Here is a 22,129-nt window from a genome sequence, read left to right as displayed (position 1 = left end):
GGTGCTTTTGTCTTTAGCTGTGAGCTGAAGAAGAAATTCATGCTGTCATGAAGTTCTTATGAACTTTTATTTCTGTGTGTGTGTGTGTGTGTGTGTGTGTGCGTGTGCACACGTGCGCTACTTCGTCCTGGAGCTTACGACACACACACACAGTTCCACTTCTGGCTTTTTAGTAATTAACTGGAAAGAAGAGTCTCACAGACTTTCCTGTGCAGGCTAGCTTTGAATCATGATGCTTAGTTCTAAGTCTCCTGAGTAGCTAGGATTACAGGCATGAACCACAAGTGCCTGGCTTTAAAAAAAAAAAAAATCTTTTCCATGTACCAAAAGAACTTCTGTTTTCTGTGATTTTTGTGGGGAGGGAACAGTTTTGAAAATCACCCACAGTTAAGTGGCACTAATAGTTCTTCCCTTATCACTCTCTCCCTGCTTGTGATTCACTCTTCTATGTATTTAGAATTAAATTCTTCTGCAAAGTGGATTTCTAATGCTGGGAACACTGTCATAGCAAGGACTTGCCCTGCAAAGGGCTACAAAGCCCTGTGGAACTGAAGAGCAAAGCACCTCATTAGAGCAGAGCAGCATGATGCCTTCTGATTGCAGCCTCTGTGGCTGCCCTTTTGATGGTCCCTGGGAAGGAGGTGAGAAGGGGAGAAAAGGAAGGGTGGAAGTGGGAGTGAGCCACTGCTCCCTAAATCTACAGTTGAGCCTGAGAACAGAGAAATTCCATTCCTGATTAAGCTGCCTTCTAATTAACTCGCAGAAGATGGGAGGAACTATGAGACTCACACATGCCATGATCTGGAATCAGGTTTTTTTCTCTGTCATGGCTAGTTTTGTGTCTTTCCTTCCTGTAGAGGATTTCTCAGCTTTTAAACAATTATTACACCCCTCACAAGTTTTTCTTTCTATCAACTTTATTTATTGCTGTTGGCAAGCACCCTTCCTTCTCCTGCCCACTCAAGATATTAGTGATCCCTTTAAAGGCTATGTAGCTGTTGTCTTTCATTGCTTTCTAGGGAGTATCAAAACCAAAAGTTTGTTTTTGTGTCTGTCCATTTTTCCCCACTCAAGAACCAATGTTTGCCCCTGTCAAGAATGCAAAGAAATAAAAATCCACGTTATAAGTCTTCTATACCCCCCCAACACTCTCTCTCTCTCTCTCTCTCTCTCTCTCTCTCTCTCTCTCTCTCTCTCTCTCTCTCTCTCTCTCTCTCTCTCTCTCTCTCTCTCTCTCTCTCTCTCTCAATAGGGTTTGTGCTTAGGACCTTGTACTTGCTCAGCTCACTTTCTTGACTGGCAATCTACCACTTAAGCTATAGCTCCAGCCCAACTTTCTGCTAGTGATTTTGGAGATTAAGTCTTGTGAACTTTCTGTCCAAGTCAGCCTCAAACTATAATCTTCTATGTCTCAGACTCCTTAGTACCTAGGATTACAGGCATGAGCCTTAGCACTCAACAAGCCATTTTCCCCCACTTGCATTTATTAACAGAATGATTATCTCTGTTCTTAGCCCATTCAGTGAGAATTAAGTAAAATTTAAAGATACTTATACATATGCATACACATAGATATACAGAAACATAAATAGACATGTGTACACAGAAGTGTTCACATGCACATAAGATTCAATATATTAATATGGTTATAAAATTCAATTTATAAATATATTTATACATAAACTTGATGTCAAGGTTGAGGACCCCAACTTAACCAAAATAATTTCAGTAGTCCTGCCCCCAGGGATATAAGCCCTTGTTTCTTTATATATAGGCATATAACGCAAATATAAAGTAAATAGAGAAGGTTTCTTGTTGGCTGGTGAGAAAAGAGATTTTGTGCCACTGCTAAATGGAAGGAAGTATTTGTAATCAAGTTTATGTTCCTCTTGGTTCACTTTGCTTTTATCCTCCTAGAATGAGTGCATAGATCATAACATATGTTGATCAACACTCTGCCATCTAACTTAGGACTAGAACAATATTACCAAAGTCGACTGGATTTCGCCATCCTATCCCCCACCTCTTCACTGATGTAATAATGATTTATGAGATTGTCTAATGCTCCAAACTATCTCTACTCCCTCAAAGCAGTCAGACATGCAGAACCTCAAATATAAGTCATTTAAGTGTTTGTTAATGAATGAATGAGTGAATGAATGAATGAACGAATCAGGTTTATCAGTATATATAGCCTCAGTAGGAAAGGTTCTACATAAGAACCTTTGTGTAAATATTGTGTTTCCTTTTTCAAAACTATTCTGAGTACTTTCTATTTGTCCAAACATTGTTCTAAATAAACATACATAAATACTTGTGCCCTGTAATAAGAATTACATCTCCTAAAAATACAATGTTCAGGTTACCCAGGAGCTAATGTGATTTTTCTCTGCAGTGCATTGAAAAATCTGTGAGTTGAGAAAGCAGCCTATATTTCAGGGAATTAAACCACTGTAACACTGCAGTTCACAAATCAGAACTTCCAGTGCATTGAAATGCTCGGTTTCATAATGGAAAACGCTGAGGGGCAGTTCCCTCATTTTCACAGAGCTAGAAGAAAGGATGTTTTTTGCCTGCTGTGAGAGGAGGAGTTTGTGCCACAGATAGGAAGAAGGGGTTGTTCATTGAGCCAAGATCTCACTTCCTTGATTCGCTCTGCTTTTCTCCTTCCAGAATAACGTATATTCCTAGAAGATGGTCTCCGAGTGGATTTGGGAATAATGGGCATTTTAAGTGGAATTTAGCAAATCCTTTGTTGGGCTTGGGTTGCATGATAAATAAATGTGCCTTGATGCTTCCTGGAGATGGCGATTACCTATCAACTCTGGCTCTGAGGATCATGCAAAGTTTCCTCTCAGGTTGCTGATGTAGGAAGACGTGAACTATAAAATTCAGCTCTTTCATTGATACTGCTTACCAGGAATATCACAGTAGTTGACCTAGAGCTTTTTTTTATTAAAATAGTATTTATCAATTTAAAAAGAAATAGCTTGAAGACCTTTGTTGACATCGAAGTCATAAATTATCCATAAGGTAGACTGATACCAAAGGAACTCCTGGTTTTACATCAGCCCAATCTTGAATGAATCTTTTAGAAAAGTGTTCTCTTCCTGTCCATTTGACCTGTATAGGTTTCAAGTGGAGCACTTGGGCTTAAAGACAATGTCTTCTGACTTGTTTCTGAGCAGTGAGCCGGTTATGAATTGTGTCAATGATTCAGCCAAGGACATCTTAAGAAGGGCTTTCTCCCGTGTCTCCTCACTTACCTTTTCTTAGCTTTAGAATCACCTGATTGCTTTGCCTTACCCCCAAACCTAAATCATCACTTCTGCTTCTGAGCTGAGGCAACTTCATTTTTCAGGAAATATCTTCCAAAGTTTCGATGTTTCTCAGCTACCTGCTCTGACTTTCCTCTGGGAGTCAGTTCCAAAAACACCAATGAAGTCATGTCTGTGCTGGTGAAAACCCTTTCATTTTTCTGGTCTTGTCCATGTAAATCCAGTGTTTCTTGGCATAGCATATGGCACTACCCAGCTTCCAGTTCTTACCTGCCATGTTGTATCCTTGTCTATCATTTCCAGCTCTGACCTTTGCTGTTAAGGGTGTCAGACTGGTTATTTACACACACACACACACACACACACACACACACACACACACACACACACACACACACACACACACACACACACACACACACACACGCACACACGCACACATGGTTGTTTATACGTGAGTGTCCCATTGATGCTACTGTCTTTCTAAGCTTTCTTTTCTCCCAATATTTGAGAAACTGGTATTTCTAATACATTTTTCAAGACAACATCTGAAGCTTATCACCTCCACACATTTCCTTTCCTTCTTTCAAGCAGGCCTTTTAATTACCCTTCTTCCAGACTGCAGCTGTCCACTTACTTAGAGTTTATCACAGTCCAGTTCACAGGGTTCTGAATTGCAGATGTGGGAGCTAGATTCTATGATGGCCTCCACTAATGTCCATTTCCTCGGTGTGCACACTGAGGTTGACCCATATGACCAAAGAAACTGCAGAAATGATACCGTTTTCTGTTGTGCAATCAGTAGCAGGGCAATCAGGACGTGCCAGGGGCAGAGCTTTCTTTTAGCAAGTGGCATTCCTGCACACATGCCTGAGGAGCCTCCTTAGAGGCACATTCTCCAGCCCAAAGCAGGACCTCAGATGACTGTAGCTTTATGAGGATTACACTCACCAATATGCTCCTGAATTCCTGACACGCAGAAACCACGGGGAGATGATGAATAACCATTGCTTTTGAAACAGCTGCATTTGGGGGTTGCCTCTTATTCAGTGATGGGCAATAAATATCCACCAGTCCACAGACCCCTTGGAGGGCATTTACTGTGTTTTTATTCCCAGTGGTCCCTGACCTCTGCTTCTCCTCACTACCTGGTCCTCATTAAGTGTCCCATAAATGGTCTTTGAAAATGCATGCAACCAAGCTAAATGGGAGCCTTTTTGTGCTGACAAAGATAAATATTCCAAAGTACAGATGCATTTGTCTAGTAGATACAAATCTTGTCTTTCTGTTACTATAAATATCCTTAGTAAAAGCATGAGCAATTTACTATAGTAGCTAGAGCTTACACATAACACCTGACTGCTCACAGCTCTGGGGAGCATGAACTATAAGTATTGCATCTTGCAGGTGGAAAAGCTGGGGTATGTAGCTTAACCAAAGTTACCAGCTAGTTAGTACCAGAGCCAGTATCCAAGGTTAGATTCATATTAAGCCTATTATCTGTGGTAAAGCACACTGCCAGGTGTGTCCACTCTCTGATTCCCATTTTATGTTTCTCTGAGCTGCATACAATTATATATATATATATATATATATATATATATATATATATATATATATATATATTCACACATATACATATATATGTATATATTTATATACATGTGTGCATATGTACCAGTGTCTATGTATATGCACACATGTATATATGTGTATTTGTTTTCTCTATTTCATAACTAAGATTGAGGTTGGCATTGGTGAACCTTGCCAATCTGGCTGGGGTGGCAATGAGATGTGGGATCCAACCCATTGGATTCCTATTCAGGAGCTGATGTTCCAGCCAAGATCTGTCTCCCAGCACCATCAGGAGCCCCAGCTCCAGGAGTACCTCCTCCTCCATTCCTCTCACTTCTCTTCTGAGCATGCACCCTGGTTGTCAAGACAACCACCCACAACTTGAAAGCAAATGACTTTTCAAACATTTATCAGCTACGATGACTTCTTTTTTTAGTTTTAAAAATGTGTCAAGGTGATTTGTAATTCACAGAAAAATGTTGGTGTGGGTAACAAATCTATTTTGAGCCATAAATATTTCCAGTATGATGGTAGAAGGCTTACAGACTACAAATAGAGCAACTCCTAAGAAGAAGAGGAAGAAGGATCTGATACTCGCATCCCTGGTTTTTTGTTTATTTGTTTGTGTGTCTGTCAGTCGTGGGGCTTGAACTCTGAGCCTGGGCGTTGTCCTTCAGTTCTGCTCAAGGCCAGCGCTCTACCACTTGAGCCACAGTGCCACTTGCAGTTTTCTGAGTGATTTATTGGAGTCTCACAGACTTTCCTCCCCGGGCTGGCTTTGAACTGTGATCCTCAGATCTCAGCCTCCTGAGTAGCTAGATTATAAGCATGTGCTACCAGTGCCCAGTGCATCCCTGTTTTTTATAGATGAGAAAATCAAGGCCCAGAGAGATATGGAATCCAGTAATGCTACATTCCAGGGCCTACATATCTAATGACCTTAAAAAATGGGGTTTTTTTTTGGCTGGGTGCTGGTGGCTTGGGGGGCTGAGATCTGAGGATCACAGTTCAAAGTCAGTCTGGGCAGGAAAGTCCCTGAGACTCTTAACTCCAATAAACCACCAAAAAACTGGAAGTGGCATTGTGGCTCAAATGGTAGAGTCCTAGCCTGGAGCTGAAGAGCTGAAGGACAGCACCCAAGCCCCAGAGTTCAAGACCCATGACTGAAAAAAAAAAATTGTTTTTTGAATGGAGGTTGGAGCCTCGTTTTGACCCCAGGAGAGTAAGGAACATACTTGTAAACACCAGGTCTTCTGAAAGGAGGAAAGAGGAGAGCATTTGCTTCTGAGAGTTGGGAGAACACAATGGGTTTTGTCTCCATTCCTATGAACTATGGGTAGTAGCATAGTACCTAGCCCTTGGCTCATTAGAAGATACTAAATAAATAGCACAGTATGTCTGCAGCTCTTGTTCACTGTGTATCGGACATCCAGTGAATGCTGATGTCTTCTTTCCCTCATTACTGGGCCATTGCAGGGCCACCTGAAGAGACATAAGCATCCTTCCTTAGCCAAGCAACCCCTTTGTCTCTCTTTGGCTCTGCATCTCTATGGTCAGAAACTTGGCACCAGTTCTGGGACATTGCTGTCCCTGTGTTTTAAGCAGTCACCCTGGTGATTGTTCATTGTCCAACCCTGTGTTCCTATGCTCTCTTCACCACAGCCAGCGCCAGATGTGGGAGGGAATAACTGGCAGCACATTCTCAGAACTCCTCAGGACTCACTGCTCTACTCCCAGCTTCAAGAACATGACTTTTCCAGTGAGAGCATCCTGGCTCCACCACCACCACCACTCCCCCTCAACATACTTTACACAAAACAGTTGCTTATGCTCCTTTATGTAAGTGCAGTAAAAGTTATCTTGGGCACAGTTGCATCTTTTGTTAATTAAACCTTCAGCCGTGCTGCTTAGAATTATTAACAGCCATTGCAAGGATAATAGTCTGTCCATTAAAATGAGCCTAGGTTTCATTTTTATTATCCTTTTAATTACATGCACCCTTTGGCATAATTATAATGATGAAGCCACAGTGGGATATGCCACCAGCAGGTGTGGCTGTCTCTGCAGGATGCTCTGGGGAGGACGTGCCTGGTACCTACCACAGTTCCTCCATCTTCTGACCACGATGCTCTACTCTCCTTTGACCTTGTGACTCCATGTCCCTGGATGGGTGGGAGCTTGTTCCGAGGGAGGGAGATCAATCCCAGTGGGACTCTACCAAGAGACTGCCCAGAAAGGTCACACAGTTGGTCTTGCCTACTGGCTTTCCTCCTTCTAAAACCCAAAATGTGCTGTTATATGTGGCCTTCCACCTTGGGGACTTGGTATTTCCCAGCAGGTTTTAGTTTCTAATTTTGTCTACCTTTTATATAGAAACGCAAGAAAAGGTGATGAGCCTTACTAATTCCCAGGTAACAACCATCTCCATTCCTAAAGTCTTCTTTCCTATCCCACATCACATAATTTCACCTCAAAAACACAAATCAGCTGAGTTCAAGTACTGCCGAAGGACATAGGATGTCAGAAGGAATTGTGCACATAGAGATTTAGTCACTTCTCTGAAGTCACAGAGCCTACTAGAAGTTAAACAGGTTCTAAAGCTCAGGCTTTAGGACTCAAATAAGCCATACTTTCACATCCCATATCCTTACTCTAGCAGTTATGGACCCTTCTGTACCTGGTGCAATAAGATATCAAAGGTAGGATTTGAACCCCATCCCACCTGACTCCATGGTTATACACATTTATCATAATACTTTTAAGCAATTGCTGTGTTGAATATTTGCTACAGATATCTCCCTGCCTTATGGAATTCTGTTCCAATACAAGTGAGAGGCATGGAAAAATAAACACAGTGTGATAGCTGAGAGAGACAGAGACAGGCAGAGAAGCTTCTTCCTTTTAGGAGCCCCAGCATAGCCTGGAGCAGAAGGAGGTAGTAAATGGGAGATGGAAACTTCCAGGTTGAGACTTGTAGGAAGAGGAAGTGGAAAGGAAGAAGCCATGCCAGTTCTAAGATGAGTTTTAATGAATGCATCTGCCTTGTACCACAAGTTTTTTCTCGCCCAAAGATTTCTTAGTGCTCTGCCCTTTCCTGGGCTTGCTTTCCAAATACAAACTCATTCGAAAGCTTCCTTTACATCTAATTGAACACTCGGACTTAATTGATTATGTATTAAGTTGGGGACTTGGGGTGACATTCAGGCCTGGGCTCATGTTGAGATTAATTTATTCCTGTAGTCTTAACTGTTATGTGATGCATCCGAGTATCTCACATGTGTGTTAAAAATAAAACTGAGAGTCAGGGCAATCTAATTAGATGGCTTAACCCAACACCCTGGTGTTCAGGCTTCACCAAGCTCTCCTGCTTTGATGGTAACCGAAATAGATGAATAAGTTAATCAAAGGTCTGATTAAATAGCACCGCCGTGCAGCCTGGACCATTGATTGCCAGGCTTCAGTTCAGGCAAATTCTCCAGGGAGAGAAGAACCAGAGCTGAGTTCCAAAGGCCAGCCTTTCATGAGGGAGAGTTTCTAAAACGCACGGGAGGGAATTACTGGCTGAATTGTCAGATCTGAACATGAGGCCTCGCTGGGAAACTAACTCCCAAAGAAGGATGATGTGATTTGGGGGGAAAGAACAGGAACCTTCCCCTGGCAGATTCTAACTATAGCTTCTCATCATGTTTGGTGAGGGACTGCATACAATCACTTGCCTTCTCTGCTGCCATCTAAGCATCCTCTGGTGTATATTTCACACCTGTTCTCTCTAAGGCATTGCTCCTAAGTGGTGTGTTTAAGGGCTGCCCTTGCCTTAGCTGTAAGTCTGTGCTGCTTGTGCTAGGCTTATCTTCTCTAGCCTTTCCCCACTCAGAGGCTGATGGATAAAGACTGCCTTCCATACATACCCTCAGGCCTCTATGTGGATGGAATTAACGGTCGCCAACCAGAGACATCATTTTGTGCTGGAGGAGAGTAAGGGTGAGAGTGTGTTAGGGCCAAAAAAAAAAAGCCACAGAGGACAGACAGACAGCTCAACACCAGCACAGATTTATTGTGGGGAAAAAACCTGCAGATGGGAGCTTCTATCTTCCAGCCAACGAAGCTAGACACAAAACCTCACTTGTGGACTAGCCCTAAGAGTGGGTTGTGGAGGCTTGAAGCTCTCTGGCAGGGATTGGTGCCAAAGTAACTAAGGGCAGGACATAGATAGTGTGGGGAAAGTGGTCACAGGGGTAGAGAGCAAACCAGGCAAGCTATCTGCTCCAAGCCCTACTCTGTGTACAGTGGCAGTAAATTTTTGGTCTGGTTCATCCAGGCAATGACGGAAGATAAGGGAGTGGGGGAATGGATGTAAATCAAGACACTGCTCTGTGGTCTCAAGATAGGACACCTGGCTGTGGAAAACTCAACAATGTGCCTTCCAGGGTTTTTGGGGTTTTTTTTTATTGTAAAGATATTGTACAGAGGGGTTACAGTTACATGAGAAAGGTAATGAGTCCATTTTCTATTGAGCATTGTTACACCCTCCTTTATTTTTCCCCTAACATCCCTTGCCTCCCCACCTCCCCAACTCCTCCCTCCCCCACCCCCAAGTTGTAAAGTTCGTTTTCAGCATACTTTCTTGTACATCTCATTATTACAATGGGTCATCCTGTATCCTTATTTCAGCATTTTGTTATTTCCCTTCCCCTCCTCTAATTAGAAAATGTACATACAAGATGCAAAACACCTAAATGAAATGAACCCCGATAGGGACTCTAGAGGTTTAATTTTGTTGCTATTCTTTTTAATGTACTTATGATGTACTATGTGATTTATTTATTTTTTGTTTGTTTCATTGTATATTCTTCCCCCTTGGTACAACCCCTGATGTCACTGTAGTTGATGCCAGTACCTTCCAGGTTTAGTCTTAGGAGTTGCCATTGATAGACTGTGCCCTCTACTGGAAGGTGCTGCTCCTGACAACTGCTTGTGCGCTTACTCTTGCTCTTGTTCTCTCTCTCTCTCTCTCTCTCTCTCTCTCTCTCTCTCTCTCTCTCTCTCTCTCTCTCTCTCTCTCTCTCTCTCTCTCTCTCTCTCTCTCTGTCTCTCTCTGTCTCTGTCTCTCTCTGTCTCTGTCTCTCTCCTCTCATTTGACCTTAGAGGTCTTAAGTAGTAATACCTAGTTGCTCTACCACTAGAACTGAGCTCCGCTTCTGGATTTTTTGGCCCCAAATCGTGATCCTTAGATCTCAGCCTTTTGAGTAGCTACATTTGGAGGTATAAAAGCCACTGGCATCCAGCTTACTTTGTCATTATGTCTTAATGTATATTGTGTTAAGTGGAAGCAGAGTATGCTTCCATAGTATGCTATTAAATAAACTTTATCCTCTTCCTAATTGTTCCATTACTTCATTTTACAACATGATGAGGAATATCTTTGGGAATTAACACTTAGATCATTTGTATTTAAATTGTATATGATTTGCTTAAAGATCACATGGAATTATAAGGACAAAGGAGATAAGTTTTGAGTCCTGAAAGATGGCCTCATGTCCCATGAAAGTGTCTAGTATAACTCTTTAACTTTGTGGAAAGAAAATATGTGCTGCCACAGCTCCCTATAATGACCTTCATACTGACTTTGCACAGAGGAAAGTCCTTCACTCTCAGAGCTGGGCTACTGTTAAACCTTGAGTTTGGTTACCACCTAGTACTGAGTCCTGCTGATGAACCCACCACCCCTGTCAGCCATCTGTAGAATGTTCACAACTGTCCTTCTGTGTGTCTGTCCTCCTTTGCTATCAGATCAAGAGTGTTGACTGAGCATGACCAAATTCTCCTCATGTATATGAAAAGAAAAGAGGCTACAGGACTTATCTATTCAATAACATCATAAAAATATAGATAAGCTAAGATATTTAAATAAATATGCCATTAAATAGTAATTGTTAATGACACAAAAATGAAATATGACTTAAACAAGTATATCTACCTTGGGACAATTAGGTATTGGTTTTGCAAAATATATATAGTTTGAGTCACTGTTTGTGTTTTGTATCTTCTCTGGATGGATTATTATTTTCCCTTCTGAGCCTCTATAATTTCTCTAATAACAAAATGGGTATTTTTTAAACCTCAGCATAAAGCTTATGTATAATAATGATTTTATAGATATTTCCTTTCATCTATCTTGATTCAGATAATTTAAATTTTATTTCTCTCCGTCTTGCTCTCTTCTGTTTATTTTTTCTGTGCTAGTATTAGGGCTTAAGTTCAGGGTCTCATTTTTGTTTGACTTCTTCACTCATATGGTAGAACTTGGAATTCTACCTCTTGAGCTACACCTCACTCCAGCTTTTTGTTGATTAACTGGGTATGATAACAGTGTCCCAGATTTATCTGACTGGGCTGACTTCCAGTGGGGATCTAAGGATCACAGATCTCACCACCTGAAAAGCTAAGGCTTACAGGCATGAGTACTAGTGACCAATCCAGACACATATTCTTTCCTCAGAAGACCTCCTATGTCACAATTCTGTGCGCAAATCGTTAAAACAATATTTGTTCATTTATTCAACAAATTTGGATCAGATATTTTTTATGTTTCAGGAATTATTAATAATCGTTAATAATGTTTAAGCAAAGAATTAATATAGTTATTTTTTTCTCTTTCTCCAACTTCCTTTATGTCCTCTTCTATTCAGTCTGAGGTTTCCTGGATCCCCAACAAACATTACTCTGGGATTTATGGCCTGATGAAGCTGGTCCTGACCAAGACTCTTCCTGCCAGCCTGGAGAGGGTCATTGTCCTGGACACTGATATCACCTTCGCCACTGACATTGCAGAATTGTGGGCTGTATTCCACAAGTTCAAAGGTAATTGCAGCTTGCTTTTGTTTGTTTTCTCAGTGCTGAAGATTCAACCCTGGACCTGATGAATGCTAGGTAAGCTCTTTCCTGCTGAGTTATCTGCCCATTTTTGTGTTTGTTTTAGAAAGATAATCTTGGCTTGGATGAGGATGAACTCAATAAGGAATTGCAAACACTGTTCAATATCAACTCAACTCTAATTTGAAATGTGTTAGAGTAAAATTAGAATTGGCATTTCCTTAGGAATTAAAAAGGGATGATCATGTTCATAGAAGCCAGTTTAGGGTTCTTTGTAATCATATCAAATGTATATGTTTTGTGTGCCCCCTAATTGATTGTTAACATAGTTGTATAGAGATGGTTCATTTAGTGCTTTTCTCTGTCAAACAACATTTTCGTTGCCAGGAATGTTTGTGAAGTGATAGAAATAGGTACTGGTTATGGAGTGTTTGAAATATTCTTAGGGGTTTTGCTTTCATTCTCAGCAGAGTCTAGTATTTTAAGGAGGTGTGTAAGTTTGACTTTAGGAAACATTTCTATTTATTTGGTTGGTTTCTCGTTTCCTGTTATTATGGCTCTTGTTTCTGCTTCCGTTTGGAGAGAAATTGTGAACCCAGTGCACATGTTTACCTCTACTGTGGATGTAACTGAAGTAACAGGTGAACACAAAAAAATTTTAGTTGTCCTCTCTGAAATTTTAGGATGGGAGAGAAATTTGGTATCTTTTAATGAGGTGGGACTGGGGTTTGAACTCAGAGCCTTGTGCTTGCTTGGCCAATTCTCTACCACCAGAGCTAAACCCTCACCCTGTTCTGTTTTAGTTTAATTTTCAAGGAAGGTCTTAATTTTTTCCTGGGGCTTGCCTAGTCTACAATCTTTTTTACCTTTACTCCTCACATAGCTGTGATTACAGGTGTATGCTATGAAGGCACGCTTGCTTTTTGAGATAGTCTTGTTGTCTTTTTACCTATGCTGTGGTGAACCTGATTTTTACCATTCTCTACCACCGAAGTCAGTGGACTTTATTTTTTATTTCTCTTTATCAAATTTCACTCTGGCTTCTGTGTCCAACATCTCTTTACCGCTTAAAGTCCTTTACCATAGTGTGAAATACCAGTTAATAATTATAGACCATAGCATATTCATGCTGACTCCAGTCACTGCTTGCTTATTTCTAGGAACTTCTTTGTTCTGGCTAATTGAAGGAAGTTTTCAGCAAATTGTGGGGTCACACCATCATTCCTTATTGGGATCAATGTTGACTTTTTGTATGCTTCTTGAGGTCTCAGCCTTCAGCCTGTGTAGTGCTCAACGTGTAACTGGGACCTCACTGGGTCAGGAAATGAAAACTTGAAGTTGGGAAATTACATCTGTTCTACTGTAACCCTGGTGCTTAGAGGGCTATGTAGCCAATAGCAGCAGCAGCAGCAGAAATCATGGGTTTAAACACCCAGTGCTATTCATGGAAGGGAAAGAAGGCATTGTGGCTCTTAGTACTCCTGTTCCTGGATCAAAGACTTGGAACTGGACTACCCTGGACTTCAAGGAGATACCTAAGGATGAGCAAAGTACCTGGGCTAAGGTCAGAACAGGGTCAAGGAACACTTTGATGTAAATGGGGTCACTAATTAGCTTGATCTAGACTTTGTTAGGTCTCTGCTGTGCAGAGGAATGTATTTATGTATGTAAGACATACATAAAACTTACATACATAAAACTTCCAGAACACAACACCTCCTTTCAGAGACCTAGCACAACTGATGGAGAGGAACTATGCCATGCCTGTCCTAATTTTCTTTAGAAAATATGGAGATTAAAGTAGATAAGCATTTACTTCTCTATATGTCAGTCTTGTGTAAAACTTTAATTGTAGGACTCTTTGTTGATTTTTTTTTTCCCTATATCAGAACACTTTAACGGCCATGAAAACAAAAGCCTCCTAGGACACAGATATAAAAGCCAAGTGTTCTGGTCCAAGAGGACGAATACTCCTCTCATCAAAGCATTTTGCTCTTGACATCTCACACTGAAAACATTTTGAGTGACATTAATGCAGTTTTGGTCTTGTTCATCTCTGGTTTAGAGCAGCTAGTTGTCTGGGGCTGCAGCCGCTCTTGTGTTGAGATCACAGACTTGATTCCTTAATGGTGCTATAAGAGTTCCTGTCCCTAATGTCATCCCATGGAGAATGTATTAAGACGCCTTTTATTAAGGATGCACAACCAGCTCAGCCTCTGCCACTAGGAGCTCTTTTCCTGATTCTAGGAGATGTCTCAGATGTCCTGCCTGGACCCTCACCTCCATCCCTCCCACTCCACATCAGCCACCTGCACCCTTACCCAGCCCATGCCAGCCTTATTCTTGGTAATAAGCTGACATGCTTTCTGGCTATAATCAGGAGTTATCTATGCCATCGTAGTTACTGAGCACCTTTTCATTGCCAAACAGTTTTCAACAGTTGAGAATATTCCAAGAATAAAACAAACCCAAGCACTAGCCCGTTAAGTTTATATGTTGTTAGAGGGAGACAAACTGTAGTGAAATGTAGTAAATGATGCTATAGAGGAAAATGCATAAGAAAGGCATAGATGTGTTTGGAGGATGTGTGTGTGTGTGTGTGTGTGTGTGTGTGTGTGTGTGTGTGTGTGTGTGTGTGTGTGTGTGTGTGTGTGTGTGTGTTAGTATTCAGAAAGGGCAGGATCTCAAGCAAGATATCTCACAAGCAGGGTGAGGGAGATCTTCAAACAAAGACCTGAAAAGTTGAAACAGTGGCAATCAAGGAAGTGGGTGGCTGGGGAGGAGTGAGCTAGAGTCTGGTGCACAATTAAGCTTTGCTATCAGTGGTCATGACTACAGGGTAGAACTTAGGCTAGAACTAAGTGTACCCAAGAAAAGAATGGGGTTGACAAGGTCATATCACAGGCAGGACCTGTTTATAGAACAGTGCAAAGCTATTTTGAGAAACCATAGGTGGACCTTGAGCAGAGGCATAACTTGACCTGCGTTATGTTGTTAATGCATCATTCTGGCTGCCCTTTGTGATGGTAGAAGGAAGAAAGGAAACTAGTTAGGGGACCGGTTTAGTCTTCCATGTATGTGGGAGATGATGCTAGCTTGGACCTAGGAGGAGAAGAGGTGGTAGAAGTCATCACATTTTGAAGGTCAAGTTGCCAGGATATTCAAGGGAGAGAGGGAGAGCAGAGTGGAGTGTGACCCATGGTGACTGGCAGGTGCAGAGGGACTGGTGAGACACGGATTTGCAATAAGAGGTCAAGGGGAAGGCCAGTGAGTTGTGGTTGATTTGAGCAGAACTGTATCCAAAGATGAGAAAGCAGGAAGAGAGAGTATTTGTGATGCATGGAGAAAGTAACTACTATTTGTTTAAGTACAGCTTTTGTTCCAGGGTCTGACCTAGAAACATTACACATGTAAAATGTAATAGATTAGGCCTAAGAGAGAGAACAAATTTCTGTCTGCGCTCCAAGAGCTATCACATACCACAGCAGTCCAGGCCCTTTGCTTTGGAGTCTGTGCTCAAGTCTCCTTGAATTCCACTGGGAGGGGAGGGGCACCCACCAACCTGGGAGCTGAGGTCTTCACTTAGATCAAGTGCCTGTGGTCATGTAGAGACACTGAGTGTCTTCACCCTAAGGCCACATAACATTGGAAGTTTGGGGAGGATGTTGTAAATGCATAAATAGTAAATGCACACCCGTAACTTGAAGGTTTTGGAAGAAAACCTGGCTGAACATAAAAGAAAATGTTTGGATTCATAAGGACAAATGCCTCTCCCTGAAGAACGGTGTTTCCACAGCAGGCGGTTCTGTCAGGGGTAGTCACACTCATGCCTTAAGCATGTTGTGCCAGCAGGAGTCTCTCATGGATGCAGTGGACTCCCTGTGGCTAGCCAGAGGTAGGGTTCCCAGTGCTTAGTCTGTACCAGCCACTCTCATCTCCACATCCTGGCATGAAGACATCACTTCCCGTGGACACCAGCGTGGTAGTTCGCACCTATATTCCTAGTTACTTGGAAGGCTGAAATCTGGAGGTTTCTGGTTCTAGGCCACACCTGACAAAATGTTTAGAAGATCTTATACCAATCAAAACAAAGTATAATAGTCCGCCCCTGCCATTTACCCATCCCTAGGATGGGTAAATGGATTATGGCCCACACACTGGTCACCTCATAAATGTGAGACCCTATCTGAAACCTGTAAATGTGGCTGGAGGGTATGACCCGAGGACCTTGAGTTCATACTCAGGTACCACCAAAAGCCAACAAACAAAAAAGATTTGGGGAGAGATGCTTACAGAGAAAAAGTAGTTTACCCAAGCTCTTAGCCTTCTTAAGATATAGAACTGGGATTTGAACTCAGACAACCTAGATAGAAGTCCAGTCCTCTTCACCCTCTACTTCTGAGAAGTAGTAGGTAGAAGAAAGTCATTGGAGAGACTGAAAGAAGGAATTCTGGTCATGTAATCCTATTTGTATAGTTCAGGCCCCACACTCCAACAACAGTGGCACTGAGGCAAATCCCAAGGCATATGTATTTTCCCCAGGTCTGAGAAGTGGACCCTCAGGCTCTAGAGGCCTGCATGGCCTGGGACTTCATACAGTGCCATGTGTAAATGGGTCCAGGAACTAGTGGGCTGGGGATCTTTACCTGTGGACTCACATTGAGGCAATAGATTAAGACAGCTCTGGGGCTCACTATTGGATGGTTCCCAAAACTGAAGCACAAACCTGATCTTCAGTTCACTAGAAGCAAGACACAGGCGTAAAGGACGTGACTATGTCTCCAGCCCACTGTGAGTGGGGTTAGTGTTCTTGAAGCCTGAAGATACTGTTAGAAGGTATTCTGTATGAAGTGGGGTGCTAGTCCTTGCCAGACAGGGAATCTTCTGGAGTCTGATGTCAGGAATGTCCAGCTGAAAAACCAATAAAAATAAATTTCTGCAGTTACAAATTACCCAGGTGAAGTTATTCTCTTACAGCCAATAAAACAGACTTAAGACAGAAAGTTATGTATCTTTCTGGACTTAAACAATGTAGGATTAAAACTAATGGGGTCACTGTGACAATTACACATGTTAATGTGTGTTATTCTTCCTGCATTCCACAGTAAGGACTCCTCAGAGCATGTGGGGTAATGACAGACATCACTCATGAGGCTTGGATTCATTTCCTTCCAGTTTTGTGCATGAAGCCATCATGGCTGGGAGTTCATAGAAAGGCCTAGCTTGAAGAGTAATGGAGGTACTAGAACTGAGAAGACATATGTAGAGCTTGTATCATTACAAACAGGTGCCTGAAAGAAGTTTTTAAAGACTCTTTAAAGTTCCATTGATCTTGTCTCCTATGTCACACCTATTTACTTCCTCCAATGGGATTAGAGAAGTAGGAAGAAAAGAAGTTTCCAGCCCGTGTTGGCCTATTTATCAGCAAGGTGAGCCTGTGGAGGTCATTGGTCTCTTGAACTTCGACTCCTTTGCATCTGTGAGGAGAAAGTGCTTATGCCTTCTCCCAGAATTGGATAGGGTTTAGAAAGTGACTTGCTGGTCTTGGTACCAAGATGGTGAGAGCATTCCTCCTTCCTTTCTTTTCTCTATCGCCCTCCCTTCCTCCATCATTTCTACCCTCGCTCCCATGTCCAAGTTAACTATGGTTTGTCCATTTTCTTTTGACATTAAATAATCTTCCTCCATTTATCCTCCTCTTTCTTTTCCTCCTTTTTCTCCCCTGCCTCTTCTTCCAAATTCAACTCTGTGTTTCCATTATCTTATTTGGAAGGAAGCAAAGTAGACCATCAGGATGATCGCATGATCTCACGCCAGTCAGGTTTCCCTGATTAAATCCATCCCTTGGTATGATCTCTCCCAGGCAGATTTCCTCATCTCACATCTGCTCCTGATAAATGCTAAACTTGAAGACGATTTGGCTTCAGGGAAGAAAGGACTTTTTTAAAAGATAAAATTTTTGTTCAACAGAAAAAAAAAAAAGTGCTTTAACATGACACCAGCTGCTGGTGACCATATGGGTGATGTTACATGCCAGTCACTAAGGAAGGCTGGAATTGAGCTTGACTAGAGCTTGGCCTATGATCTCTGCATCACTCACACAGTTCAGCCGAAGGTCCAGGCTCTTGTTTCTAGTCTGTACCCTTAGCTTAAAAGAATCTTTTAGACTCAGTATTAATAAGGACCTGTCCTTATCACCAAGTTTATTGTTTTGTCTGAGTTGTTGATGTCTGCCTCCTAGATGAATTTGCTCCGGGGGGATTTTAATGGCCCCCTGCCCTCTTCTTTCCTCTCAGTACTTCAGAGTTGCTTACTTTTCTTTCTGTCTCTCATTCCTGCTGCCTCCAGTTTGGAATCAGAAACCAGCTCTGTAACTCTCTTGGAAGATGCTCACCGATCTTGCATAGGCTCTGCCAAGAAGTGCCGTCACTCGGGCAACATCAAGGATTTTATTCCTGGCAAAATTGGCCAAGAGCTTTTAATTACTTTCATATTAACTTTGATGGGAATCTGCCTTTCCTTACCGTGCTAGAGAGATTATTTAACTTCTCAGAGCCGCTGCTTCTTGTTATTTTTCCCATAAAAATGAGGGAATGATACATTAATAATTGCCTCAGAGGCTTTATTTTGGTTAAGTCAAATAATGGCTCCACATTATACATTCATAAATGATAGTTGTCTTACTTTCCCGCTGCATGTTTTGCTTTCTCTTGTTCTTAAAACTGAAATTCCTAAAACTAATGAAAATAGAGACTTGTTTTATTCCTTCCCTTCTTCCTTCCCTCCCTCTCATCTTTTTTTTCCTCTCCTTTTCTCCTTCCTTCCTTCCTTTCCTCCTTTCCTTCCTTCCTTTCCTCCTTTCCTTTCCTTCTTTCTTCCTTTCCTTCCTTTTCCCTTCCCCCATTCCCCTCATTTTTTCTTCTTCCTTTTCCCTCTTCTCCTCTCTCTATACCTCTCTATTCTTTTCCTTCCTCTCTCCAGCCACCTTTCCTTCCTTCCTCCCTCCACCTGTCCTTTCCTTCCTTCCTTCCTGCCATCCACATTGACTCAGTTTCTTGTTCTTTATGACTTGCTTTTCCTTCATACTCTTCCCTCTAGTTGCTAACATCTGTTAAGAGGCTTTTTAAGTGTGAAGTCCTGGGAAATCTCATTTTGCCTTCATAGAAGTTGGTAAGCCTGGCCTGGAGTCACTAAGGATGAAGATGTAGTTGACGTGATAGACTATCAGCCAAAAAAAAAAAAAAAAAAAAGCTGAAGCTGGGTTCCAGTGGCTCACACCTGTAATCCTACTACTCAGGATACTGAGATCTGAGGATTGATCGGGGTTCAAAGCCAGCCCAGGTGGGAAAGTCTGTGAGATTATCTCCAATTAACACCAGAAAACTGGAAGTGGCACTGTTCCTCATGTAGTAGAGCACTTGCCTTGAGCTAAAGAGCTTAGAGACAGCACCCAGGCCCAGAGTTCAAGCCCGATGGCTGGAAAAAAAAATGAGTAGGCTTGTGGACTTAGTATAGGAGAGAAAGAAAGAGAGAGAGAGAGAAAGAGAGAGAAATTTCAGAGGACCACATAGGAACTATCTGCCTGCCAAGAGTACTTCCCCAGCAACTGCAGGACCTCCCACCAGGCTCCACCTGTAAAAGTAGTGTCCATCATAGACAGAACATCTCAGGGAAGCATTCGAACCATAGCCATACCATGGCAGGACTAACATGAGATGTGGAGATAGATGTCATCTTAGTGAAGTTCTTAACTCAGCAAGCACCTGACAGCATTAGCTGCTGCTATTGTTGACATTAGAGTCACTTTTCATTTTATTTGCAAATGTTTATATACTGAAAAATATTCATGATGGTGGATATTCTTAATTTACAGAAGACAGGAATAGTCTTCCATGAGTAAAGAGAGGTCCCAGAAACCATCTGTTAAGATGCAAGAAGGAAGCCAAGTATGGTAGTACATACCTGTCATCTCAGCTACTTGGGAGGCAGATATTAGGAAGATCTCACTCACCGATCTAGGCAAAAATTTAATGAGCTCTCAGTTCACTCTACAAGCTGGGTTTGGTGGTGTACTTGTAATCCTAGCCACATGGGAGTGGGAGAGAGGGCGTAGGTAAGAGATTCATGGTCCAAAGCTCTTCCCTGGTAAAAACACAAGACACTACCTGAAAAGTTCAAGTGGTAAAGTACTTGCCCAGCAAGCATGAGGTCCTGAGTTGGAACAACAGTACCACCAAACAAAGTGTGTGTGTGTGTGTGTGTGTTCGCGTGCACGTGCATGTGCACGCACACACACACATGCAGGTGTGCTTGTGGTGGAGGAGACTTGAGGAAGAGGTTCCATAGAAATAAGAGTTAGTTTTATATTTGGAAGACATAGGGAGGAGAGTATAGGTTATGGCTTAAGAATCCAGATTGCTGGATAGAGAGACCAGACTTCATGCACTTTACAGTTCAGTTTATCATTCTCAATAGGAACACTATTTTTAAATGAAAAAAAAATATGTAATCCATCTAGTACTCTGCAGATATTGGTTATATTATCTCCATGCCACAATACAGGGCTTTTCATGTTCTACCATTGCTGAAATTGAGATGTGACTTAAAAAAGCAACTTGACAGATGGTCTTTTACTCCTGGAAAATGTTTTGATATATCCTACAATCAGTGCCCTCTTTGAATCTGGAATGGGGGGGTGCAGTGCTGTGATTATTTTTATTAGTACTATTTCTCTGGCTTTTTCCTCTTATCTTTGAGTGGCAGAGGAAAAAAGGGAGGGTGGATGGGGCTCTGGATTGGAGATGAAGAGCTAAGTCTTCAAAGAGAAGAATCCTGCAGTTTAATCAGGCCACCCCTTGATTACCTTTTATTGTTTGATCACAGGTCTTAGATAATCTATATCATTACTTTTTTTTGGCAAATACCTCACTTGTGTCACATATGTGGGAACAGCCTGTTTCTCTGCAGGTCCTTCCCTGACAGAGATGACTGTTAACTTGCTGGCAGCTAGTGTGTACACAGGTTGTCAGACAGGAGAGAGGGAGTTCTAGCATACTGACCCATGGAACAGAAACTTGGGTTTCCTTGAGCATTTTAGCAAGCATTATTGAAAACCTACTCAACATTAAATCAAGAGTGCTTTGTCCTGTTGTTTCTTGCTCATGCAGACATTCGATACAAGTTTATTCAGTGCCTCCTAGATATAAAATATAAAAGCTATATCTCTTTAAGGGGGTTCGTTAATTAGAAATTCATGTGACTAAGCTATCTTTGAAAAAAAAATCTACTATGTCTCAGAACATTATAGGGTTACAGATCATTAATGTGAATTGTTTGGCTGGCTAATTTGTCTCCTGTTCAGCTGGAATGGGCTACCTTGAGGTAAGGAGAGTTTGCCTTGTGAGCATAGCCTTTGTATGGATGATATTCTTCCCTGTGGGGGAATGTTAGGTCATTGTGGGGGAAAATGGGATGGGATATAGCAGTTAGGAACCAATAAAATTATTAGTCAAGAAGCAAATATGTGGAAGCAAAATATAAATCTCTGGTGAATGAATTTATGGAGATAAAAACAAGGTCCATCTATAGAATCATGTATTCAGAAGCCAATTATTTTTTCTTGTTTTCCCTGCCAAGCATCTTGGCCCAAGAGACCTCATATGAAGGTTAGCGCTACTTTAGCAGCACACCAAATTGAATTAGTAGGCATGGGAAAGCTTAGCAGTATCTAACAGTCACATCCAGCTTAGTTCTGTGAACTTTCATTCTGAAGTGTGGATTGGAGGGTAACTTTGAGTGTCTGCATTACCTGTAGGGTCTTTTCCAATTACACAGGTCACTGCTCCACCTTTCCCCACACCAAAATAGCTTGAATGTCACTGCAGACTTCAGGATCATTTTTTTAGCTCAGTACTCTTCCACCTTGACACAATGGACATTTCAGGATGGACGATTCTTTGCCTTTGTGAGGGTAGACATGCGGGTGTGTGTATTGTGGGATATTGAACAGTATCCTTAGCTTCCACCCAATACAAGCCAGCAACATCCTCCTCCTCAGCCTCTACCAACTGGGACAACCTGAAGTGTCTGAATACATTGCCAAAAGCCTGACGTGTTTCTCTGTTGAAAACTACTTTCTAGTGACCCAGCATAACGTAGGGGACTATGTAGGATCAGTCTGGATCCTTTGGTAGACATGGTGGCTCTATGTGGTAATGATGACTGACAGAATCTATATCTTTCTCCAACTTCATTAGCAGTTCTGAACTTGAAGACCTACAAGGTCACGTGCTACTGAATGTCTTCCTAATTAGATTTATGCTAAAACTCCTAGTATATGGACTTTAGACATTTTTCCACTTCTTATGGATGCACAACAGTTGCCTCAAAAGATACTTAAACAG

At 41.8% G+C, this 22,129-nt stretch overlaps 1 protein-coding gene across 8 annotated transcripts in view; it reads left to right on the top strand.

Moving 5' to 3' along the window:
- The window catches only part of Large1 (LARGE xylosyl- and glucuronyltransferase 1), a 461,800-nt gene that overhangs the window by 264,129 nt on the left and 175,542 nt on the right, over window positions 1-22,129 (top strand). For all 8 annotated transcript variants that reach the window (XM_070014410.1, XM_070014413.1, XM_070014406.1 and 5 more), the window contains one exon: window positions 11,543-11,714. In XM_070014410.1, the coding sequence (XP_069870511.1) occupies window positions 11,543-11,714 (172 nt within the window). The remainder of the gene's footprint in view (window positions 1-11,542; window positions 11,715-22,129) is intronic.

This window comes from Dipodomys merriami, unplaced genomic scaffold (genome assembly GCF_024711535.1).
Source record: "Dipodomys merriami isolate MVZ:Mamm:240054 unplaced genomic scaffold, mDipMer1.0.p SCAF_97, whole genome shotgun sequence".
Taxonomy (NCBI): Eukaryota; Metazoa; Chordata; class Mammalia; order Rodentia; family Heteromyidae; genus Dipodomys; species Dipodomys merriami.
Note: the sequence above shows the minus strand (reverse complement) of the source record. Positions and strands in the feature narration are given on the sequence as shown.